Source organism: Mesoplodon mirus (genome assembly GCF_964341445.2).
Source record: "Mesoplodon mirus genome assembly, chromosome: 17".
Taxonomy (NCBI): domain Eukaryota; kingdom Metazoa; phylum Chordata; class Mammalia; order Artiodactyla; family Ziphiidae; genus Mesoplodon; species Mesoplodon mirus.
The window spans coordinates 64,058,181-64,079,224 of NC_138993.1; the positions used below are offsets into that span (position 1 = coordinate 64,058,181).

Consider the following 21,044-nt stretch of genomic DNA (forward strand, 5'->3'; position numbering starts at 1 on the left):
GGGCCTCCCCTCCTGCCAAGGAGGGAATGGGCACGAGGGCCCCAACTCTACGTCCCGACCACGCAGCACAACAGGAGGGCAGTCCGAGTGCGTAAACCTCACGTCACGTGCAGAAGAAGCGCTGTGCGGCCCAATCCCGCAGGGGCCCCTTCCCACCAGAGTCTGTGCCACAGGGACACCCGAGGGTGGGTGAAGTCCCAGAACACGGCCCGAGTTACTGGTTCCATCATCCCATGGGGCTGGGGCAAAGCATTGAGCCCCTTGGGTCTTAAACCTGAGCTGCAAATGTAGAGGTGAGGCGTCCCATCTCTCAAGCCTCAGTTTTACTAACTATAAAATGAGGATGGTAACATCAAAGGTCCTTGTAAAAGACTAATAACTCATACACCTTGTTATGTGTGCTTGCACGTGAGTGACAAACAGAAAAATGACTTCCACATGGACTCTGAATAAATGACAGCTATTTTTCTTACTGTTTCACACTTGCATTTCCCCTTTTCGTATATCATTTTAAAAAAAATCTACCTCATTACTGTCAACTTTACTTCATGTCTGTCAACGAAAAATCTCCCATTAACCATAACTCACGAGAAGGAAACAGAAGCCCATTAAACAAGCAAACAATTGTGTTGTGTCCAGAACATCATCAAATGCTACTCATCTAACACAGTCTGTGATGTTCAAGCCATTGTTCAAGCAGAATAACTATTTCCACACAGGCCTTTAACACCACACCTCTGAAAACCTGCCCCAGCCTTTTCCTCACAGTATAAAAGAACAATACGATGTCCAGACTGCTCTGACCAGACCCCGGGGAGAGCTGTTTAACGCTATTATTCAGATTTTTATAACCAAAGAGAATAACATAGCATTTATCAGTATTTAGATTTTTTCTTTTGTTTCACTAAATTATATTATCCTTCTAGCTAAGTTCAGTTTGCATAACTGATTCACTAATTTCATTTAAATCCCCTTGTACAGAGAAATGTTTCATTTTCCATTTTCTCTGAAATTCAATGCCATTTCTGAAAACAATCTCTCCCCCACTGAAAACAGGCCGTATTAAGAAGAAAGGTTAAAGCATTACTTTTTCTTTAAATAATAAATTACAAGTCAAAAGCGAAGCAGAGAGGGAAAACTAGAGAATGAAAGGGACCACGAAGGCATCAACCGAGTGCAGGGGGCAGACCTTATGTGGAGCCTGATTCAAGCCAATGGTTAAAGAAATTTCCCAGTGAGATGATGAACAACATGTAAACACTGACAAGAACATTGATGATATTCAGGAAATTCAGGTTACTTTTCAGGTGTAATAATGTGGTAATTTTTTTTGTTTGTTTACATCTTTATTGGAGTATAATTGCTTTATAATGGTGTGTTAGTTTCTGCTTTATAACAAAGTGAATCAGTTATACATATACATATGTTCCCATATCTCTTCCCTCTTGCGTCTCCCTCCCTCCCACCCTCCCTATCCCACCCCTCTCCAAAGGTCTTTTAGAGAAAACTAGTGAAATGTTTACAGATGAACTAATCTGAGGTCTAGGATCTGCTTCAGAATAATCTGGGGTGGGACTGGGGCTGGCAGTGGGCAGGGGTAAAGATGCAGCAAGACTGGCCACGAGCTGATCCTGGCTGAAGCTGGGGGTGGGTTCATGAGTATTCATTACACTGTGCTCTCTATTTTTTACAAATTTTTGTAATTGTGCATTAAAAAAAGAAGGTAAAGTGAATGAAACTTCACAAAGTGAAACAGTCCCCTCCTCCAAAAAGGCATTCTGTGAGCATCGTTACATCAGAATTCAAACAGTAGCCTACATGTGTACATGTTCATCCAGAAGACCAGCTTAAAAGCATTAAACAACATTAAAAGATCTTTTAACCAACCTTGTAGTTTAAACCAACACCATCATCATTTGAAATTTGAGTATATATAACTCAAAAGTCATGACTCACCTTTTTCAAAGCACAAGCCTTTATTACTTTTTCATATCGTTCTTTTTCATATTTCTTCCCAAATAGAATATTACTCCTCAGAGTTCCTGAAAACACCCAGGGCTGCTGAGAAACATACGCGATCCTCCCGTGCACGCTGACCAGCCCCTGGCTCGGGGGCAGCTCCCCCAGCACAGCACTCAACAGTGACGACTGAAACAGATGGCAACACACACGCGTGAACAGGCGGCACTCAGGACGGACACGCCCGCAGAACACCTGTCCCCACCCTGGGCGCTTGATAAACGATAGGACCCTTTCCTTTAAAAGAGGATAAAGTACAGCTGTGGCCGTTGAGACAAACAAATTGAAAATAATATCACTGGTCAATGTACACTAATGGCTGATAAGGAATATTAATATAATAGCACGACAATCTAAACTGCCCAAGAGTTTCCCGCAACTGAAATGCTCTACTCAGCAAAGACTAAGTTAGAATGTTGAACATCCTTAACTAGCAGAGCAGCCCAGCAGGATGTGTAGTTTCATGTATCTGATGTTTAGTGCACTTGTTCCTGCATCCGGGTATCCCTTACTTGACAAACACTTATTCTTAAATAACGCTTTCTATGAATAATAGATCGAAAGATGATTATTTTTTTTAAAAACTCTGAAGTGAGTCGTGTCCAAAGAGCAGAACTCCATCATAAATTAAATCATTAAATCGTGTACATATCCCACGTTTAGGTTCCTGTATTTTGTTGTTTCAGACCAAGTGCATGTGCACATGTCCTTCAAATCTTTAACAACACACAGACGTGGCGTGTCTGTGTCCGCAGCATCACAGCGCTCACCACACTGGGCTGAAATAATCTGCCTGCGTATCTGTCTCGCCCCAGAACCTGGTTGCCTCTGGAGGGCAGAGGTGTCTGGGTCTTGCTCACGTCTGTATCTTTAGCTCCAGCACATGGCTGCAGACTCACTACACGTGCACTGACGGGACCAAGTCAAGTCACATGAAGAAATGCTCAAAGCTTCCCGGAAGAGCCATTACAACCTCCAGACCTCCTGGAGGGACCACTGTGACAGAAAGAAGTCCCCATTGCTTCATTCTGTCCTGAACAGCTGTCACGTAAATAACTCCCTTCACTGAGACGTCCAAAGTCCCGACAAGCAGTTCCCAACTGTGTAACATGAAGCACCAGGACGGAAAACGCAATGGGCATTTATCCACGTTTATTTGGACATGCAACCTTCTTGCAAAACTAATGTTCCATGGAACAGAGAAATGCTGTTTGAGATACACCCAATTCAAACTGTGTTACCTACAGCTCTGGGCTCGACTCTGAAAATTTCACAGGGGCTGCGGCATTGCGTCAAGCTGCCGAAAGGCATCATAACTTACCTTTCCTGCTCCTACAGGTCCGACCACAGCTAACAGCTCACCGGGTCTCACAGTAAAGGAAAGGCCTTGTAGAGTTGGGGTTTCTGATGCCTGCAAATTTAAGTTTACAAAACGGTTCATTTCAATCAAATAAAAAAGTGAACTTCAGAAAGTAGAGAAAATAATGTTAAGTCATTGATATGCTAATATAACCCACGTTTTCGTCCTTCCTATTTTAAGATAGTGAGTCCTGGGGGCCTTTTCATCAAAAAACACCTTTGAAACAGCTTTAGTTGCCTTTAGGAAGCCTACTTCTTTTGCCAGATTTTCATACGGACACAGCTCTAGACACCCACAGAATTTAAGTAGTTGAAATGACAAGGCCCCTCCTCGAAATGCAAACTCCATGATGCACACTAGCTTATTAATATAATATAATTAATAGAATATCCAGCATGGGAGGTTTCTAATCATTATTAAGTTTTCATTAGAGCCATTGGTGCCGTTTACTTCACTACTCTCCACAGGGTGGCAGCGTAAGTACATATCATGCCTGGGCCTCTACTAATAATTTGACATCTCCACTCATCTCTTTATTTTCGCTTGATAAAGAATGAATCTCAGTAATGGTCAGCAAGCAACGGGGCACTTTATATGATAAAGTTGCTCTTGATAAATAAAGTCATGTAAATGGCAGTCAAGGCTCCAATTTCACCAGAGATTCAGTTTAACACCAACAACCAAAAAAAGGGGGGGCTGGGCTTCCCTGGTGGCGCAGTGGTTGAGAGTCCGCCTGCCAATGCAGGGGACACGGGTTCGTGCCCCGATCCCGGAAGATCCCACATGCCGCAGAGCGGCTGGGCCCGCGAGCCATGGCCGCGGAGCCTGTGTGTCCGGAGCCTGTGCTCCGCAACGGGAGCGCTCCGCAACGGGAGAGGCCACAGCAGTGAGAGGCCCGCGTACAGCAAAAAAAAAAAAAAAAGGGGGGGGGGGGAGGGGTGCGGGGATTATGTATAACACAGTAGGTGAGAGTGATAAAGCCTCAATTTTGTACCTCTTACATGCATTACCTATTCTGGGTAAATAGGGACAACAAAGTACTTCTACTGTAAAAAAACAAAAACAAACCATGGAGGTACATGTCACAGCAAACAATCCAACACAAAGGAGAAGGATAAAGTACTCATCATGCCAATCACAGGTCATGTTCTTGAACAAACTGTAAATTCTATCATAAGGAGACTTAGGGGTATGTGTCTTTCTTTACATATACTAAGTGTTTAAAAAAAAATCTTAACTGCTAATGTTAAAGAAAAAAAAAAGTGGTTATGTGTGATTAAGTAAAATGCCCAAAAGACTAATAAAAGCACAGGGTCTGGATAAGAAGTCTGGATAATGTTCTAAATGGAAAATTTCTCTGGAAAGAACTGAACTGATTATAGATATAGGCAGCTACTGAAAAAATAATTATTTTTAATCATCAAAATAACTAGCCCCATATTTTAACACGAGACTTTTTTTAAAGCTACTCCACTCCTTTCTTTGTGATTAACACTTGGATTCTTATTTTGCTACTTCTCACTCAGTTGTGACTGCACGATAATGAGCCACCTACAAACACAGCTTCCTGCTGCAGCCCTTCAGTTTGTCAGGGCAAAGAACATGGACTTCCCTCCCTGTTCAGGCGTGAGGCTCTGCATCACCCAAACACTAGCCCCAGATGTTATAGGAATTACAAATCTATCAATAAGAACCTAGACTTCAATACATGAGAAACACTGAAGCTTCTCCACTTCTCCTTCTCTGACACTTAGGGTTCTTATTTTACCACTTTTCACTCAGTTAAGGCGACAAAATACTGGGCCACTTACAAACATCAGCTCCCTGTCACCACACCTCACAGTGTGCCAGGACCAGACACTGAGTTCCCTCCCTGTTCAGGCTTCAGGATCCGGCACTGCTCTGGCGTGACCAGAAGGGGACAGCACTCGACAGCCCATGGTACTGAAGCCTGTCCTCTCCTGGTTATCCAGACTCAGGGCATGCGGATTCCACAGGATCATCAGCTGAGCCCCACTCAGCTGCCAGACACAGTTTGAAATCCCTGTCCCTTGGAGGCTCCCACAGGACCATTTATTTTAAACCTTAAAGACTGAGACCAAGTCCCATCATTTCATGAATGAGACCTGGGTCCCTGAAACCTCCCGCCACCTGCCCACCTGGCTGTAAAGCGGAGCAGCTTAGAAAGCTCATGTCTACCTCCAGCCTCCCAACCCAGCGGGGGATTCATTCAGACTCCGCTTCTCTCCAAAAATCCCCAAGGTCTGTGCCACGCCCCCTCCTGAGGGCTCTTTCACCCAGGACCTAACCTGAGAGCCCCTAATTACTAATGACCCAGCACAGGGCACAGCCTTCCATAGGCAAGGCCAGGACAACAGAATAGGATGTTCTGTGCTACACTGCAAGTTACACAGAAGTCTGGGGGCATGTTATTACGTTCTTGGAAGAAGAACGAAACAGCTCATTTTATAATGCTGCATAGTTTGGTATAAGAGATTTTGTTAATGTTTCATACAAAGTACATGTTACCATCCACAAAGAGTTGCCATCGTAATGGAAGTTTAATGGTGCTTTTCATAAAGGCTTCGAGTGTATTATGATGAGAAATACCAGGCAGGAGGTAAATCTACAATATTCAGGTAGGAGAAACTATCAGGTCAGATAAGGTACCTTGTTAGAGTTTCCATGTGCGAAAGCTAAGGGAGTATATTTTTATTTATTTGGGAACATACTACTGTTTTGTTTTTGTTTTTGTTTTTTTGCGGTACGCGGGCCTCTCACTGTTGTGGCCTCTCCCTTTGCGGAGCACAGGCTCCGGACGCGCAGGCTCAGCAGCCATGGCTCACGGGCCCAGCCGCTCCACGGCATGTGGGATCTTCCCGGACCGGGGCACGAACCCGTGTCCCCTGCATCGGCAGGCGGACTCTCAACCACTGCGCCACCAGGGAAGCCCCATACTACTGTTTTGTTGGTGGGGAAGCAGGTACTGAATCAGAAGTAGGTGAACAGGATGCAAGTGACACCACACTTAGTGTGACAGGCGTGAATACATACCACCTGCACTGTGGTCTCCACTCCCACCAGCAGTCGAGCTCCTGGGCTCTGCACCGGATGGTGGACCCTCTGGTAGAGGCTCCACCTTGTTTGAGTCCTTCCAGCCCTGGGGGTGGGAGCGGCTTCCCACCACTGCTGATCTCTGGGTTGGGTTGTCTCCAGCACCACCATTTTGCCCTCTCTGCTTTTTTCTTCCCCCGTCTTTCATCCTCTGCGTAAGTAATTCCCTACATGGAATGCCCTCTCCTGTGGTATGGGCTCTGTTTTACAGAGTAATCCACAGAGGACCACTGAACCGGGGAGGCAGGAATGTTTCAGTCGTCAGAAAAGGGGGCTGTACGAGGTGTGCAGTTTTGAGAGCGGACCCTGCTCTTTTTCCTGTTTGCCTGAACGTCATAAATAAAACAAGTGTTCGGAAACGGCCAGTTCTTCCCGTCAGCTTGCCACACAGTGCAACCCTTCAACTGGGAATCACTGGTGCTCACTATGCCCTCCTGCTGTCGCCTCCCTGTCCCTGGCTGCCACCAAAGTAGGCAGAACCATCGAGAAGCTTAGGATGGGGGAGCCCCACCCTGCCCCAAAGCAAAGACCTAACTCATGGCCTCAGTATGTAATAAGATGATCTGAGAACATCAAGGCAAAAAATGTACACTGATTCCCCAAAGCCTCTGGTCTGTAACAACTGGTTGTATATTTCTTAGTTAACCCATTCCATTCTGCAGCATTTTTTCTCTACAATCAATATAAATTCTAACATTGCAAACATATGGACTTTAAGGTCAAAATGTGCTAATACTTTTAAAGCTCTCTTGAAAATGAGAGAGAGAGCAACATGTCAAATGTCTTAGGCTGATTTTACACTTAATCTCCATTAGTTGCAAACCTTACTCCTGATTTTGAGAATTTTTATAACATACTTTCAGTAAATTAGCAGGTCACATTTTACACCAGGTGTAAAAACCTCAAAGTTCTCCAATAAATCTGTTGTCTGTTACCAGTGACAATCTTGGTGCACAGGATGTGTTACCTTATCCCAAAAAGCAGTGAAATCTTGCACGTCCACTCTCATTTTACCATCTGATGGCAGCTGAGGGTTGCACTGTGTTATCTCATCAAGTAACAGGAAGTTCTACAGAAAACGGAGAAACACAGATTGTTTAAACTCCAGGAGAAAAGCATAAACAACAATAACTGCTTTCTTGGATTTGCAGTAAGAAAACTTTATACAGCCTACATATCGTTTTGCCAATTGTACTTAAAGTGTAGGTTCACATCAGAACAGACTAGGTAATATGTGGAATATTATATACTATTATATTAATATACAATAAAGTCTACAGATAGTGTAGGGTATAGTATGATATATGTTACATATATGACAAAGAGTTCCTGGCCCTGAGGCTGTCTTTGAAACTTTCTTAACAAGTGTACTGGTTCCACCCTAGGGAGAAAATGTGGTTGCAAATTCCAACACATTTAAAAGCTTGATATTTCTATTGTTTTACTTTTGTGTTACTAACAATAAACAAGAGTTGGTAGGGAATGATTCCGTAAATATTTACTGAATCCCACCATGTGCCAAGCACCATGCAACACTGCTAGGAACACAGAGAGGAAGGCCATTCCCAGGCCTGCAGGTATCAGGTGGCACAGGACAGGCTGGGAACACAAGACCTACAAAAACCCTGGCTCTGCCTGTTTGGGGTTGTGACCTTTCCCTGGGCACTTAAATACACTCTGCTTTACTCCTCAGGCATGTTAAATCAATCACTGCTTCTCATTAACTATCACTCAAGTCACTGTTCTAAAAATGAAATGCTCTTATTAAGTTTCTATCTCTTAAAAAATAGTTTACAAGCGTCTATTGACAATCACTTGTCTCTTCTCCTTAGTCAACGCCCTCTCTCCTCGACAGCAGGAATGGCCGCATCTTCCACGGCTTGCTATTTTCACACCCCTTAGCAGCTATTCAATGCAACTCAGCTGAATAAAACCAAGTCCTGCGAACCACTACTGAACTAACATAATCATATATAGGAAAACTCCCTCTTGCCCTGCAAATGCTGGACATAATTCAACAAGAAACAAACCCCAGATTTTAGCTGGCACCTGGCAGCCTGGAAGGAGGCCCTCTCTCTCCAGCCTCCCGAGCAGATAGGTGCAGCCATGGGACTACATCCAGGCCGGTGGAAAGTGACAACATCCGGGACCTTCATCCACCCCATGGCCTGGGCCTTGGAGGTTACCAGCTGGGTCAAGGCCACATGCAGAGGAGTAACAAGAGAGAAGGAGTCTGGGTCCCTAACACCCTGGAGGATCATACTAGCCATGGAACTTGTTACAGGGAGAATTGCTTATCCCAACGAAAAAAAAAGAAATAAATGTTAAGGTCCTAACCGCAAATACCTCAAAACATGACTTTATTTGGAAATAGTGTTGTTGCAGATGTAATCAATTCAGGTGAGATCACACTGAACTAGGGTGGGCCCTCAATGCAATATGATTGGTGTCCTTATCAGAAGAGAGACACAGAGACACACACAAGCAGAAAACAGCCATGTGACGATGGACACGGAGGCTGGAGTGATGGCTGTTACGAGCCAAGGTGCACCAAGGTTTGTCTCCAGCCACCAACAGCTAGAAGAGGCAAGAAAGGATTCCCCCTTATAGAATTCAGAGGAATCGTGACCCTGCTGACACCTTGATTTCAGACTTCAAGCCTCCAAGACTGAGAAAAAACAAATTTCTGTGGCTTCATGCCACCGGGTTTGTGGTTCTTTGTTAAGGAGCCCCAGGAAACCCATACACAGCCTTACAAGGATGCTTGCATGAGAGAAACACAAACTCCCTGTCTAAGCAGCTTTAACATTGGTAATTGTAGGATGCACAGGCACAGCAAATCCCAACAAAACAGGGGGAACTGAAACAACCATGTGAGCATGTTTGAGAAAGAAAACAACAGGTGAATAGTAACCTACTACCCTAAACATCATAAGCACCCTTCAAGTCCTTGACATCCTTGTCTACCACGCCCCAAAGCTACAAATATGACTGCAACCTTCTACTTCAAAACAGCTGGTAAAAACTGAACATGAGGACTTACCTGGTGCTGCAGTGGTTAAGAATCCGCCTGCCAATGCAAGGGACGCAGGTTCGAGCCCTGGTCTGGGAAGATCCCACATGCCATGGAGCAACTAAGCCCGTGTGCCACAGCTACTGAAGCCCCCGTGCCTAGAGCCCGTGCTCCGCAACATGAGACGCCACTGCAACGAGAAGCCCGCACACCGCAACGAAGAGCAGCCCCCGCTCGCCGCAACTAGAGAAAGCCCTTGCACAGCAACCAAGACCCAACGCAGCCAAAAATAAATAAATATATAAGTAAATTTATTTTAAAAAACCTGAACATGAAAACCTGCTTCTGTGCAGCAAAAGCAAGACAAGCCTTGCATTTCTCTCAAAGACCAGCTGGCGGGAGATGCGATCCTCTCCTTCCCTCCTCCTCTCATCCAGGCTCACTGAGAACCTGAGCACTGGGCACGGCCGCTCCCACCCGCCCCGAGCCCGTGTCTGGCAGGAGGCAGGATGGACAGTGGTCTGAGGACTCCTCTGCAGGCTTCCCACCACTGCAGCCTGAGTTCTCTCTCCACACCCCCCTGCCATCGTCAGCTGGGTACCAGCTCTCGCCTGTTCTGTCACAGTTCATCCCTCTCCCGATTCTCCTCCCCTCTTGAAACAACATCATTTCAGAATCTCACTTGCTATTAACCATTTCAAATACTGATACGCCTTTTCTTTTGCTGATTCCTTCCCCAGCACCACCGACCCTCCCCCAACACCACTCCCTCCTGACCTCCTTACAACACCTCTGAGAGTGTCCAGCACGCTTCACCCCCTCCAGTGACCCATGAGAACCTATGTCCACATCCCCAAGTGGCCTCTGCCTGGACACCCTGAGTACTAATGCCACCCACCCTTCTGGGCCATCTCAAATGCTAATCCTCCTGGGAACCAGCTCAGGAGGATCCAGGCTGGCACTGACCTCCCTACCTCTGAATCCTCATAGGGATATAAAGTCATAAAGAGGGGAGACACTGGGTGATTCCTGCACTTACACAGTCCCAACTCCATCTGAGACCAAGCCTTGCACAGAGTTGGCCCATCGTGGGTATCAGGCTAAGGGAAGGAACACACTACATGGCTGTTCAAATCAGTCCAACCGGTGACTGCGTGGCTACAGCCTTACATAGTCTGAGCTAACAGAGCAACAAGCAAAAGGTTATACGTGTATGTTATACATCTTGCCTAAACAGAAATTCCAATTTTAACTTAAGCGTGTTACCAAGATAAAAAACCTCAATATTCAGTGTATGTATGGTAGAATAGAAATTCCCCACTTTCAAAAGAAAAAAGAAAAAGTATGCCTTAAATGAGGAATTAGGGCCTCCCTGGTGGCGCAGTGGTTGAGAGTCCGCCTGCCGATGCAGGGGACACGGGTTCGTGCCCCGGTCCGGGAGGATCCCACATGCCGCGGCGCGGCTGGGCCCGTGAGCCATGGCCGCTGAGCCTGCGCATCCGGAGCCTGTGGTCCGCAACGGAAGAGGCCACAACAGTGAGAGGCCCGCGTACCGCAAAAAAAAAATAAATAAATAAAAAAAATGAGGAATTAAATCTACTGAGCGCTTGTCTACAAATAATAGGTCTGTGAAGGCAAAGAAGTCACAATCTTCCCGGGGTTAAGTGCGACTCCATTCAACACATGATCAGCCTGTAAAGTTGCAGGAAGTGCTGGTTGCATTTTTCCCCAGGACTCAGGCTGATGCAAAAGGTGAAATTAAACTGCCATCAGAGCCATGAAGTGCAGACCCAGAACACATCATGAGGGAAAGTATCAGCGTCAGAACTGCAGCCAAAAAGACTGACTTCCCAGGGGCTGGTAGGGGAAAACGTAAGCAGCTTTGTGAACAACATAACCTCAGAGACACATTTTACTGGATGTAAAAGTCACTGAAGACTTTTAGTGCTCTTATGTTAAGATATTTTTAATTCTATTGCAGTAGCTCAACGCCAAGACCTTCAGTCCCCTTTCATTCCTAAGAGAAAAATCAGGGGACCATCGCACCACCTCCAAGGTAGCCAGGGGTGGTGGATTTTCTTCCTAGGGCCCCCAAACGTGACCTGAGTGGAAATCCTGGAAGATGGCCCATCCAGTCTACTGAGTCCCAGGCTGCAGAAGGCCGTGGGGCAGCAGGGCTTTAACCACACTCTGTTCTAAACTCCACGTGCCCACCACGGCTCCAGCCCGTCTATGGTCAAACCTCACCTGGGTTTCTTCCATTCTTGCTGCCGTTCTCACCTTCTAATTAGGCATCAACACATCTAACTGAGAAGCAGGGAAAGGAAGAACCCAAGTTCTTGCTCTTCTCCTCCCCTTAGTATTCCAGGTGACTTTGCAGCCCCAAAACTGAAAGGAGCCCACAGTCCATCTCTCCTGTTAAGGGGCTTAGAATACTCCCGGGGAGTCACAACACGATCACCCCACTTGACATGATGCTGGGCCGTGCAGGGCTGGCCCCGCACACAAATGGAAGCCCTAGATCAGCACAAATGAAAGTGCTGGGAGAGGGGCGTGGGGCTGCTGGAGGTTCAGCAGCATTTGCTTAAATCAAGGACCGACGAGAAGGCAACCCAGGGGGCCCAAAAAAGTGAGCAAAACCAGGGAGGAGTGTGACAGGTCACACAGGCAACCCATCTTCCCCCCTCCCCCACCAGAGTGGAGGGTCGTGCGCTGTGAAACAGAGCTGCCAATGGAGCGTAGAGTTTAACATTTTGACTCTGCAAGTAACATGGAAACTCTGAAGGTCTTCGGACTAAGACCAGATGATGAAAAGAACACTTAAATAGATATTCCACATGCTAGAAGGTACTAAGAAGGCAATGGAACAATGGTTTAAAAAACCAGGCTTGGGCTTCCCTGGTGGCGCAGTGGTTGGGAGTCCGCCTGCCGATGCAGGGAACACGGGTTCGTGCCCCGGTCCGGGAAGATCCGACATGCCGCAGGGCGGCTGGGCCCATGAGCCATGGCCACTGGGTCTGTGAGTCCGGAGCCTGTGCTCTGCAGCGGGAGAGGCCACAACAGTGAGAGGCCTGCGTACCGCAAAAAACAAAACAAAACAAAACAAAAACCAGGCTTTGGGCAGGATCCTAGTTGTCATTTACTAGCTATGTAAGGATAGGTGAGCTATTTCACCTGTTATAGGAACCTGTTTCCTTATCTGTAGAGTGGGGACACTAATGCTTAGCCCATTCAATTGCTATCACGATTAAATGAGACGACATGCAAAGGCTTCAGGAGCGCCCAGACCTCACAGCAACCTCGGCAGCAGCGATCGAAGACAGCAGCTGCCACAGCACACGTGTGAAGCCTCCATCTGGACAGCTTACTGTGTCACTAAGAACGTCACTACAGTTCAAGGATATCCCTACATGTCCTCTTTCAAGATGTGAAAGCTTCATAAAAGAAACTTTATTGAACTGCATGGACATTCCCTTAACAGTGTTGCTAGAAGCCCCCATCAAAGAGAATGATTAGGGCTTCCCTGGTGGTGCAGTGGTTAAGAATCTTGCCAATGCAGGGGACACGGGTTCGGGCCCTGGTCCGGGAAGATCCTACGTGCCGCGGAGCAACTAAGTCCATGCACCACAACTACTGAAGCCCACACGCCTAGAGCCTGTGCTCCGCAACAAAAGAAGCCACTGCAATGAGAAGCCCACGCACCACAATGAAGAGCAGCCCCCGCTCTCCACAACTAGAGAAAGCCCACGCGCAGCAACGAAGACCCAACGCAGCCCAAAATAAATAAATAAATACATAAAATTAAAGGAAAAAAAAAGAAAAGAAAGAAAGAATGATAAGTTCAGGGGAGCAGAACTGACCCTGTATAACTGATCTGTTTTATGGGCAAAAGCTTTTTATATTATAGAAACTTCATCATAACCTTTTATGACGACTGAATGATCAAATAAAAATCACAGCCAAAGCTATCTAACTTCACAAGAGATCTGTTACTGGCCATCCATCACTATCGAGAAGTAGGAAGAAAACAAATTAGATGTGTTATAAAGCCCAGACACTCAAGCTCACGCCCAGGCCAGCTCACAAAGCCAATTTATCTTCACTGTACACCAATTAATAAACACACAACTCCTTAAATATCTACAGGTTCTTATCTTGGTGATGTAAATTATTCACCCCTGGCAATTTACAGACAGATTAAAAAGAGAGAGAGAGAGACTGTGGGTATGGTAGGAATCACAAGTTTGAAAGGAAGAGGGCAGCTAGAGATAGGATTACACGTAAGTGAAAGAGAACAGGGACAAAAAGGCAGATCGAAACGGCATGCTCAGAAATCAACAAGCAAACCATCTATGGAGGAAAGAACCCATTTTTAAACACAGAGAATGAAGTGAGACTGAGGCCATGCTTCCTACCCAAGGAACAGAGGCCTCTCAGCATGTTCATTCCCTCCCGGCCCAGAGAAGAATCCTATTCACCCCAGGACTGAACACAGCTGTCACCTAGTCAATGGAGTTAGCACAGGAGATGAGATTTGTTTGCTTCTCCTACTTTCAGACAACTTAATCGTCTTGCAGTCATTACTCGGCAAGAGCCCTGTACCACTGGCACTTATACTCCTGCCCATAGATGAGCAGGCTCTTAAGATATTTATAACGCACCCTATGCCAGAAGACGGGAGTACTAAAGACTTTCTGGAACAACCAGCAGCTTAGGCAGTGAGAGAGATCTCCCCTAACTGGCACACAGTGACACCAAATAAAAGGAGGCATTTTAGGTAAAATCCACCTACAAGTTAATAAAGTTATTTGTCAGCAAACCTTGATTCTTCGGATGCTGACGACTGCCTCTGACACCTTCTCGACGGCCGAAGGGAAGAAGAGGGTGACTGTCAACCGCACAGCCCCATACAGTGTCACCGCCACAAACACACGGCTCGCTGTGATCACGTTGCCAAGAAGCACGTACGTGGTGAAGGTGACAAAAACAATGATTTTGCTTGCAACAAAAAACGATGCCAAATTCATTCCTCTAAGGTAGGAACTTCTCAGAATCTTGGAAATTTCCTTCCTGGAAAAGAGTAGGAAACAGATTTTAAAAGAAGGATCAACACCCAAGACATGAATTCAAGTGCCCTGTGTGAGCAGCCTCTTCCTAGGGAGAGGACCCAGATGAAGATAAACCATCCCTCACATCATGGAGATACTACACAGTGCACACCTGGGGGCCTGCCCGACACAAAGGCCACACACTTCATCACCACATCGCTCTTCCAACTAAATAGAGGCTTAGCGTCAAATTTTAAACATTTGGGGTCAATGAGACTGGGTTTGAACATTCAGTCAACATCCATTCATGACCAGAAGTCCTGTGCCGGCCTCCTCACTGAGGACAGGAAGATACAGCCCATCCCCTCCAGGAGTTGACGAACTCATAAAAGAATAGAGAAGACAACCCCCAAATTGTGAGACACCAAGACATTAGACAGAGGCGCCAGCACGGCCCCCACGGGAGCGCAGAGCAGAGGCGTGTAACTCAGAGCAGTAGAGTCCGGGCAAGTCACACGCACGTGGACCCTGAGAAGATGAGCTGGAGTCAGTCGGGCTTGGTGGAGGCCAGAGAAGATGAGGGTATTCCCAGCAGAGGGAGGGGCACCCACAAAGGTGCAAAGTGAGAGGTGACACGGTGCTGCCAGAGAATTCTAAGTACCCTGTGCTGGAGTATAAGCACTCATCAGATATTTAAGTCAAAGATGGAAAAAAACTCTACAAACATAAAGCAAAGCAAAAAAATATATTTATGTCTTTGTTTGAAATGAATAATACTGACTCATAAAGTTTGGCCTGATATAAGTACCCAATCTTTATAATCTCCCCATTTGTGCTATATTAACATAAATTATACTTTTAGTTTAAATATCATTTTAGATGCCAACATCTTAAATCATTGTTTATTTGGAATCTGTGCTATTAAGAAATACTTGGCGGCTTCCCTGGTGGCGCACTGGTTAAGAATCCGTCTGCCAATGCAGGGAACACGGGTTCAAGCCCTGGTCGGGGAAGATCCCACATGCCGCAGAGCAACTAAGCCCGTGCGTCACAACTGCTGAGCCCACGTGCCACAACTCCTGAAGCCTGCTCGCCTTGAGCCCGTGCTCCTCAACAAGAGAAGCCACGGCAATGAGAAGCCCGCGCACCGCAACGAAGAGTAGCCCCCGCTGGTTGCAACCAGAGAAAGCCCACGTGCAGCAACAAAGACCCAATGTAGCCAAAAAAAAAATGAACGAATGAATGAGTGAATGAATGAACGAATAAATGATTTTTTTTAAAAAGACAGAAATACTTGGAATTTAACTTCTGTATAAGTAAGAAGCGTATCTTTTTTTTCCTTTAAGAAGATGGTAAATGGAAGAGCAGGTTAAAACGACGTCTCCACTGTTCTACTTAACCCCACTGCCACATGTTGGGGGTGGAGTGGATAGTAGTTAAGTTCACCTTAACGTGAAAACTTGGTAAGACTTCTAAACCATTCAGTAAATATGAGATAAATTATGAAAATATGCTGCATATATACAAAAACTTACCTCCTCAAACTGGTAATAAGGTCTGCAAAAGACTTTTCCCAGCCATACATTTTTATTATTCTGATGCCAGTTATAACTTCATTCATGGTCCTGATCCTGGTGTCTGTGAAAGCTGCAGTCTTACTCCTAAGGGACAGATGTGAGAGAGGAGCCTTAGTGACCACAGCCCAACTTTCCTTAACAGCAGGAACAGTGGCACAGCCAGAGACCAGGGATCAGATGATTCCCCACAGCTCTTCTGTGCAGACAGGCAGGTCCTACTCAAAGTAGGAGTGGAGAAGACTGCAATTAGGAAGCCAACCACTCAGCCCAGTTCAAGCAGTAACTTGGGGAACTTGCAGCATCCGCTAATGAAGACCCAGAATTAATCAGATACAAACCATCTGCCCAAGGATGTCACGGTCAGGTAGGCAAGGCAGAAAGACACCCGACTCTAACAGGAAGACAGCGGCTGTGCTGTAATAAAATAGGAGTAAAGTGCTGGGGAGCAGAAAAGATGGGGCTCTTAATTCCACTGGGAAAGGAGAACAAGAAAGCCTTCAGAGACCTGGTAGCATTGGAACAGGGCCTCAAAGGATAAGGAACATCTCTCCATAGCAAAAACAGGAAATGAGGGCTTCCCTGGTGGCCCAGTGGTTGAGAGTTCACCTGCCGATGCAGGGGACACGGGTTCATGCCCTGGTCTGGGAGGATCCCACATGCCGCGGAGCGGCTGGGCCCGTGAGCCATGGCTGCTGAGCCTGCGCGTCCGGAGCCTGTGCTCCGCAACAAGAGAGGCCACAACAGTGAGAGGTCTGCGTACTGCAAAAAAAAAAAAAAAAAGAGGAAACGAAATTCCAAGTAGAGAAAAAAAAATACCACACGAAAAGGTACACACACACACAAAAGAACTCAATGAGCTTCAAACAGCACAACATCTCCATCACCCGACAACCTGGACAATGACCCACCTCCAACCCTCTGGGACCTTCAAGTCTAACTAATCAGCATTAGGCTCTTCATCACCAGCCACTTTTCTATCACATTGGCTGCTAGGAATGTGGGGCTTTATAAAGACATATTTAAGATCGATCTTGCCCTTGGGGTTAATGGAAACATTGAATTAAAAACAAGATGCAAACATATACACACCTGAAAATGGCTCTAACACAAGCATAGCAAAAATAGATGCCTATGGAATTGAGCCTATAAGATCATTCCTATTTAATAATGCTTAAACAACACTGTTCAATGTACATTCTGCTTAAGGACACGCTACTCGTTCAGGTACGGTGCCGGGAGGAGCCAGCGAACGCTGTCACCTTTCCCGCTTCAGGATCAAACTTCAGCTTAAGGCTGGAGCATCTACTGGCTAAGCCTAAAGGGTCTACAACACATGCCAAGAGACCAAAGAAGGCAATTCTGTTTTGTTTTGGAACAAAAGCATCAAGCAGATGGTGAATGTTGCCAGTTGCATATTAACACTTTTTTAAACCAGTGTGTCTCTTACCGGAGTGATGAAAACAGCTTCCCAATGCAGCTTTGCAAAGGCAGGAGGATTATTAGAACCGCCATTCCAGCAAGACATGATATTCCTATTTCCATCCAGAGCAGGATGGTCACTGCGATAGCCTGCAGGGGCCCTGCCCACAGAAAGTGCAAGAATATCGTTACCTTAAAAGAAAGAAAACAAAGCCTTCTTAGGAATGTATAAAAACCAGACCAGTAAGGACACAATTTAGAAACAATCTTCTGTCAAAGAACAGACAGGAGCCTAAACAGAAAGGATCACAGTGGGTTTTAAACCTGCTAAAGCAGAAATCAAGTATCCACCCCAGGTGATGCTGTTCTGGGACAGCACAGGGCCAGGCTCACGGACGTCCAGGGAAAAGAGGACCGGCAGCGCCAGGAAGCTTTCAGTTGTGTCCATCCCGCAAATGAGCTCAGGGCTTCCTCAAGGTCTGCCCCAGAATTCAGCCCCTGTCAAGAAGGGCCACCCCAGGAGCACCCTTAGAGACACTAAGCACGCTGGGCAAGAACACTGCTGCCTATTTATCATTAGAAAAATAAAATTCTCATCTGAAGGACAATACACACTATTACATCTAATATGCACACAGAAGAAATGAGAGCTGGATGAAGAGAACTCTTTGTCTTACGTCTTCAAAAGAATCCTGGCCAATGCCAAACACTGGCTCCTGGCATCCCAAAAAGCTAAACACAGTAAGGACAGGAAATGGAAAAGGATCCCCCAGGGGCCGCTTACCTGATCAAACCTGTTCACATCGTTGGACAGCAGGTTGACTATCTGGCCTGTGGTGGTCTTCCCCATGGCCAAGTTACTCAGGCAAAGTGCCTGAAACAAGAGAGGGTAACAGAGAATTGGGCCCCTGCGGTGATACCAAGTCACTCTTAGAACATAACAAAACAGAGCACGTGTTCATGGGGTCTGGAGTGATGTCAGGACGAGCAGGATGATCCCTGACAGCAGGGCTCCAGGAACCCATGTTTACCCTTTGACTCCTCAATGTGGCCACAGCCACGCCCACAAGGACAGCAAACAGAGGGCGATGCAAAATCTCCCACCTTTTTTTTTTTTTTTTTTTTTTTTGATGAATCTGGACATGCCCAAAATATAAAGGGATGTAGGTTCATACTTTGAAGCCAACTAAAGTAATTTTGGGCCATATTAGATGAAAGCAGGGAAGCTGCCTGCAAATCAATCATTAATTTCGTGTGTGACGTCATTTCAACACTGTATTCTCAGTTTCCTCATTCTTCGAATGGAAATAACTTTTCACCGTGCATAAGATCATAGGGTACGGGGGCTTCCCTGGTGGCGCAGTGGTTGAGAGTCCGCCTGCCGATGCAGGGGACGTGGGTTCATGCCCCGGTCCGGGAGGATCCCACATGCCGCGGAGCGGCTGGGCCCGTGAGCCATGGCCGCTGAGCCTGCGCGTCCGGAGCCTGTGCTCCGCAATGGGAGAGGCCACAACAGTGAGATGCCCGCGTACCACAAAAAAAAAAAAAAAAAAAAAAAAATCATAGGGTACGTATGAGAGATGAATGGCAGATCTGTTATCTACTCTGTGGAGGACACCAGGTGCTCCTGGAGATATATTTATTGATAGTCATGTCTTCTTGTCTTTGGAGATGGGACAAGGTATATGCCAACACCTGTAATTCAGGTGTGAAGTGAACAGTAAATACAGTGGCACAGGGAACTGGGGAAGGTTTCTACCACGTGACACTGTGGTGATGGAGGAGCTTGGACGACAAAAAGGATAAAGTATATGGAGAGAAGTGAAGGGCATTGGGGGTGAGAGGAACCCATGCAGAGACTCCAGGGAGGGAAAACACAAAATCTGGCTAGAAAGGTGGTCTGGGAAAGAGCTAAAGAGTTTGGAAGGCAACATGGAACGGTCCATGTTTTTTCACATTAGAGAAACTCAACTTTAGGAAAATTAAACTGAAGAAGTGACTGGCCAGGAGATTTTTGGAAGAAAGGAGAATTAGGGGTCAGTGAAACAGTCAAGAGGTAACCAGACTGTGCAGTAGAGATGCGTGAATGGTAGCAAAGGGCCACTGAAAACACTTTGAAAGGTAAAAAATGCTTTGCAAATATGAGCAAGGGAGGGAAGGAGGGAGGGATATACCACTACAGGAAAGAAAGAAACCATACTGTGCCTTAATTACTGAAAGCTCTCTTGAAAATAGTTCTAAAGCCTATTTTACATACAAATACATGTTAATCCCTCATGAAGAAAATACTTATTTTAAAAAAGTAGCTAGTTTATCCCTAATTTGAACAACTGAAAGAAGGCAGAATGGTGTACCAAACTCTGAGTTTAAACTGATCATCAAAAAAAAATCAAGACAACTGCACCTAATTGGAATTGATGGACCAAAAGGCTGGTTCTGGAACAAAAGTTAACATGAATCAACTATAACACTGCAGCCAGGGACTTCTGTCGTGGCGCTGTGGTTAGGAATCCACCTGCCAGTGCAGGGGATGCGGGTTCAAACCCTGGCCCGGGAAGATCCCACAGGCGGCGGAGCAACTAAGCCCGTGCACCACAACTACTGAGCCTACGCTCTACAGCCCGCGAGCCACAACTACTGAAGTCCGCACACCTACAGCCTGTGCTCCACAATAAGAGAAGCCACCACAATGAGAAGCCCGCAACCGCAACAAAGAGTAGCCCCTGCTTGCCGCAACTAGAGAAAGCCTGCACGCAGCAATGAAGACCCAACACAGCCAAAAATAAATTAATTGATTAATTAATTTTTAAAAAAAAGTCCTTTCTCTGCTCCGGTTCCCCTGAGTGGCGAGCTTTAGGCTGAAAGACATTTAGGAATTGCTGCCCCTAAGGAGAACAGTCACCACACTCATGGCAGGCATTTTGCGCTCAATAGTTCAGAGGCCCCCAGGCAGACTACAAATGGTGAGAAAAGGTGTGGAGCCCCTTGTTTGTACAGATTGGATTCGTCACAAATTTGCGAAGTCAAGAATTCCAGATAAAGTTTCCCAGCCTTCACCTGAAGATCATGAAAAATACGGTGGGGATCCACAGCAACCTCATAAACTGCATATTGTTGCCAGAATAAAAAGACGTCCACATTGGGAGAAAGATATAATAAAGATGCTTGGGTTACAAAAAGCACATACTCCTCAAGTTCACAAGAATACCCCTTCGGTGAATGCAAAACTGAAAGTGGTTAAACATTTGATAAGAATCAAGCCCCTGAAGCTGCCACAGGGTCTCCCAACAGAGGAGGATATGTCCAGCACCGGCCTCAGGAGCACTGGAGAGCTGGTGGTGGGGTGGCTTCAGAACCCCACAGACCAGGAAGTGAATAAGTCCTGATGGCCTCCCAGCTTCAGAGTAAAAAGTGCAAGTCATTTCTATTTAGAGACAGTGAGAAAGTGTTCTCATTAAAATGTTTTAAATTCTAAAAACAAACAAACAACAACA

General features: G+C 46.1%; 2 protein-coding genes across 6 annotated transcripts in view; one reads left to right on the plus strand and one right to left on the minus strand.

Annotated features, from left to right (window-relative positions):
- The window catches only part of ABCC4 (ATP binding cassette subfamily C member 4 (PEL blood group)), a 211,379-nt gene that overhangs the window by 122,482 nt on the left and 67,853 nt on the right, over positions 1-21,044 (minus strand). For all 5 annotated transcript variants that reach the window (XM_082602459.1, XM_082602461.1, XM_082602460.1 and 2 more), the window contains 7 exons: positions 18,335-18,424; positions 17,579-17,742; positions 16,090-16,215; positions 14,327-14,576; positions 7,461-7,562; positions 3,341-3,430; positions 1,957-2,148 (listed from right to left, as the gene is read on the minus strand). In XM_082602459.1, coding sequence (XP_082458585.1) covers positions 1,957-2,148; positions 3,341-3,430; positions 7,461-7,562; positions 14,327-14,576; positions 16,090-16,215; positions 17,579-17,742; positions 18,335-18,424 — 1,014 coding nt within the window. The remainder of the gene's footprint in view (positions 1-1,956; positions 2,149-3,340; positions 3,431-7,460; positions 7,563-14,326; positions 14,577-16,089; positions 16,216-17,578; positions 17,743-18,334; positions 18,425-21,044) is intronic.
- Positions 20,429-21,006, plus strand: LOC309792518 (large ribosomal subunit protein uL30m-like). The gene has a single exon (XM_082602192.1). The coding sequence runs from the start codon at positions 20,460-20,462 to the stop codon at positions 20,934-20,936; it is 477 nt and encodes a 158-aa protein (XP_082458318.1). The 5' UTR covers positions 20,429-20,459; the 3' UTR covers positions 20,937-21,006.

What these genes read in the sequence shown, in the direction of transcription:
- LOC309792518 (XM_082602192.1), top strand. Translation starts at nt 20,460, where the DNA reads ATGGCAGGCATTTTGCGCTCAATAGTTCAGAGGCCCCCAGGCAGACTA.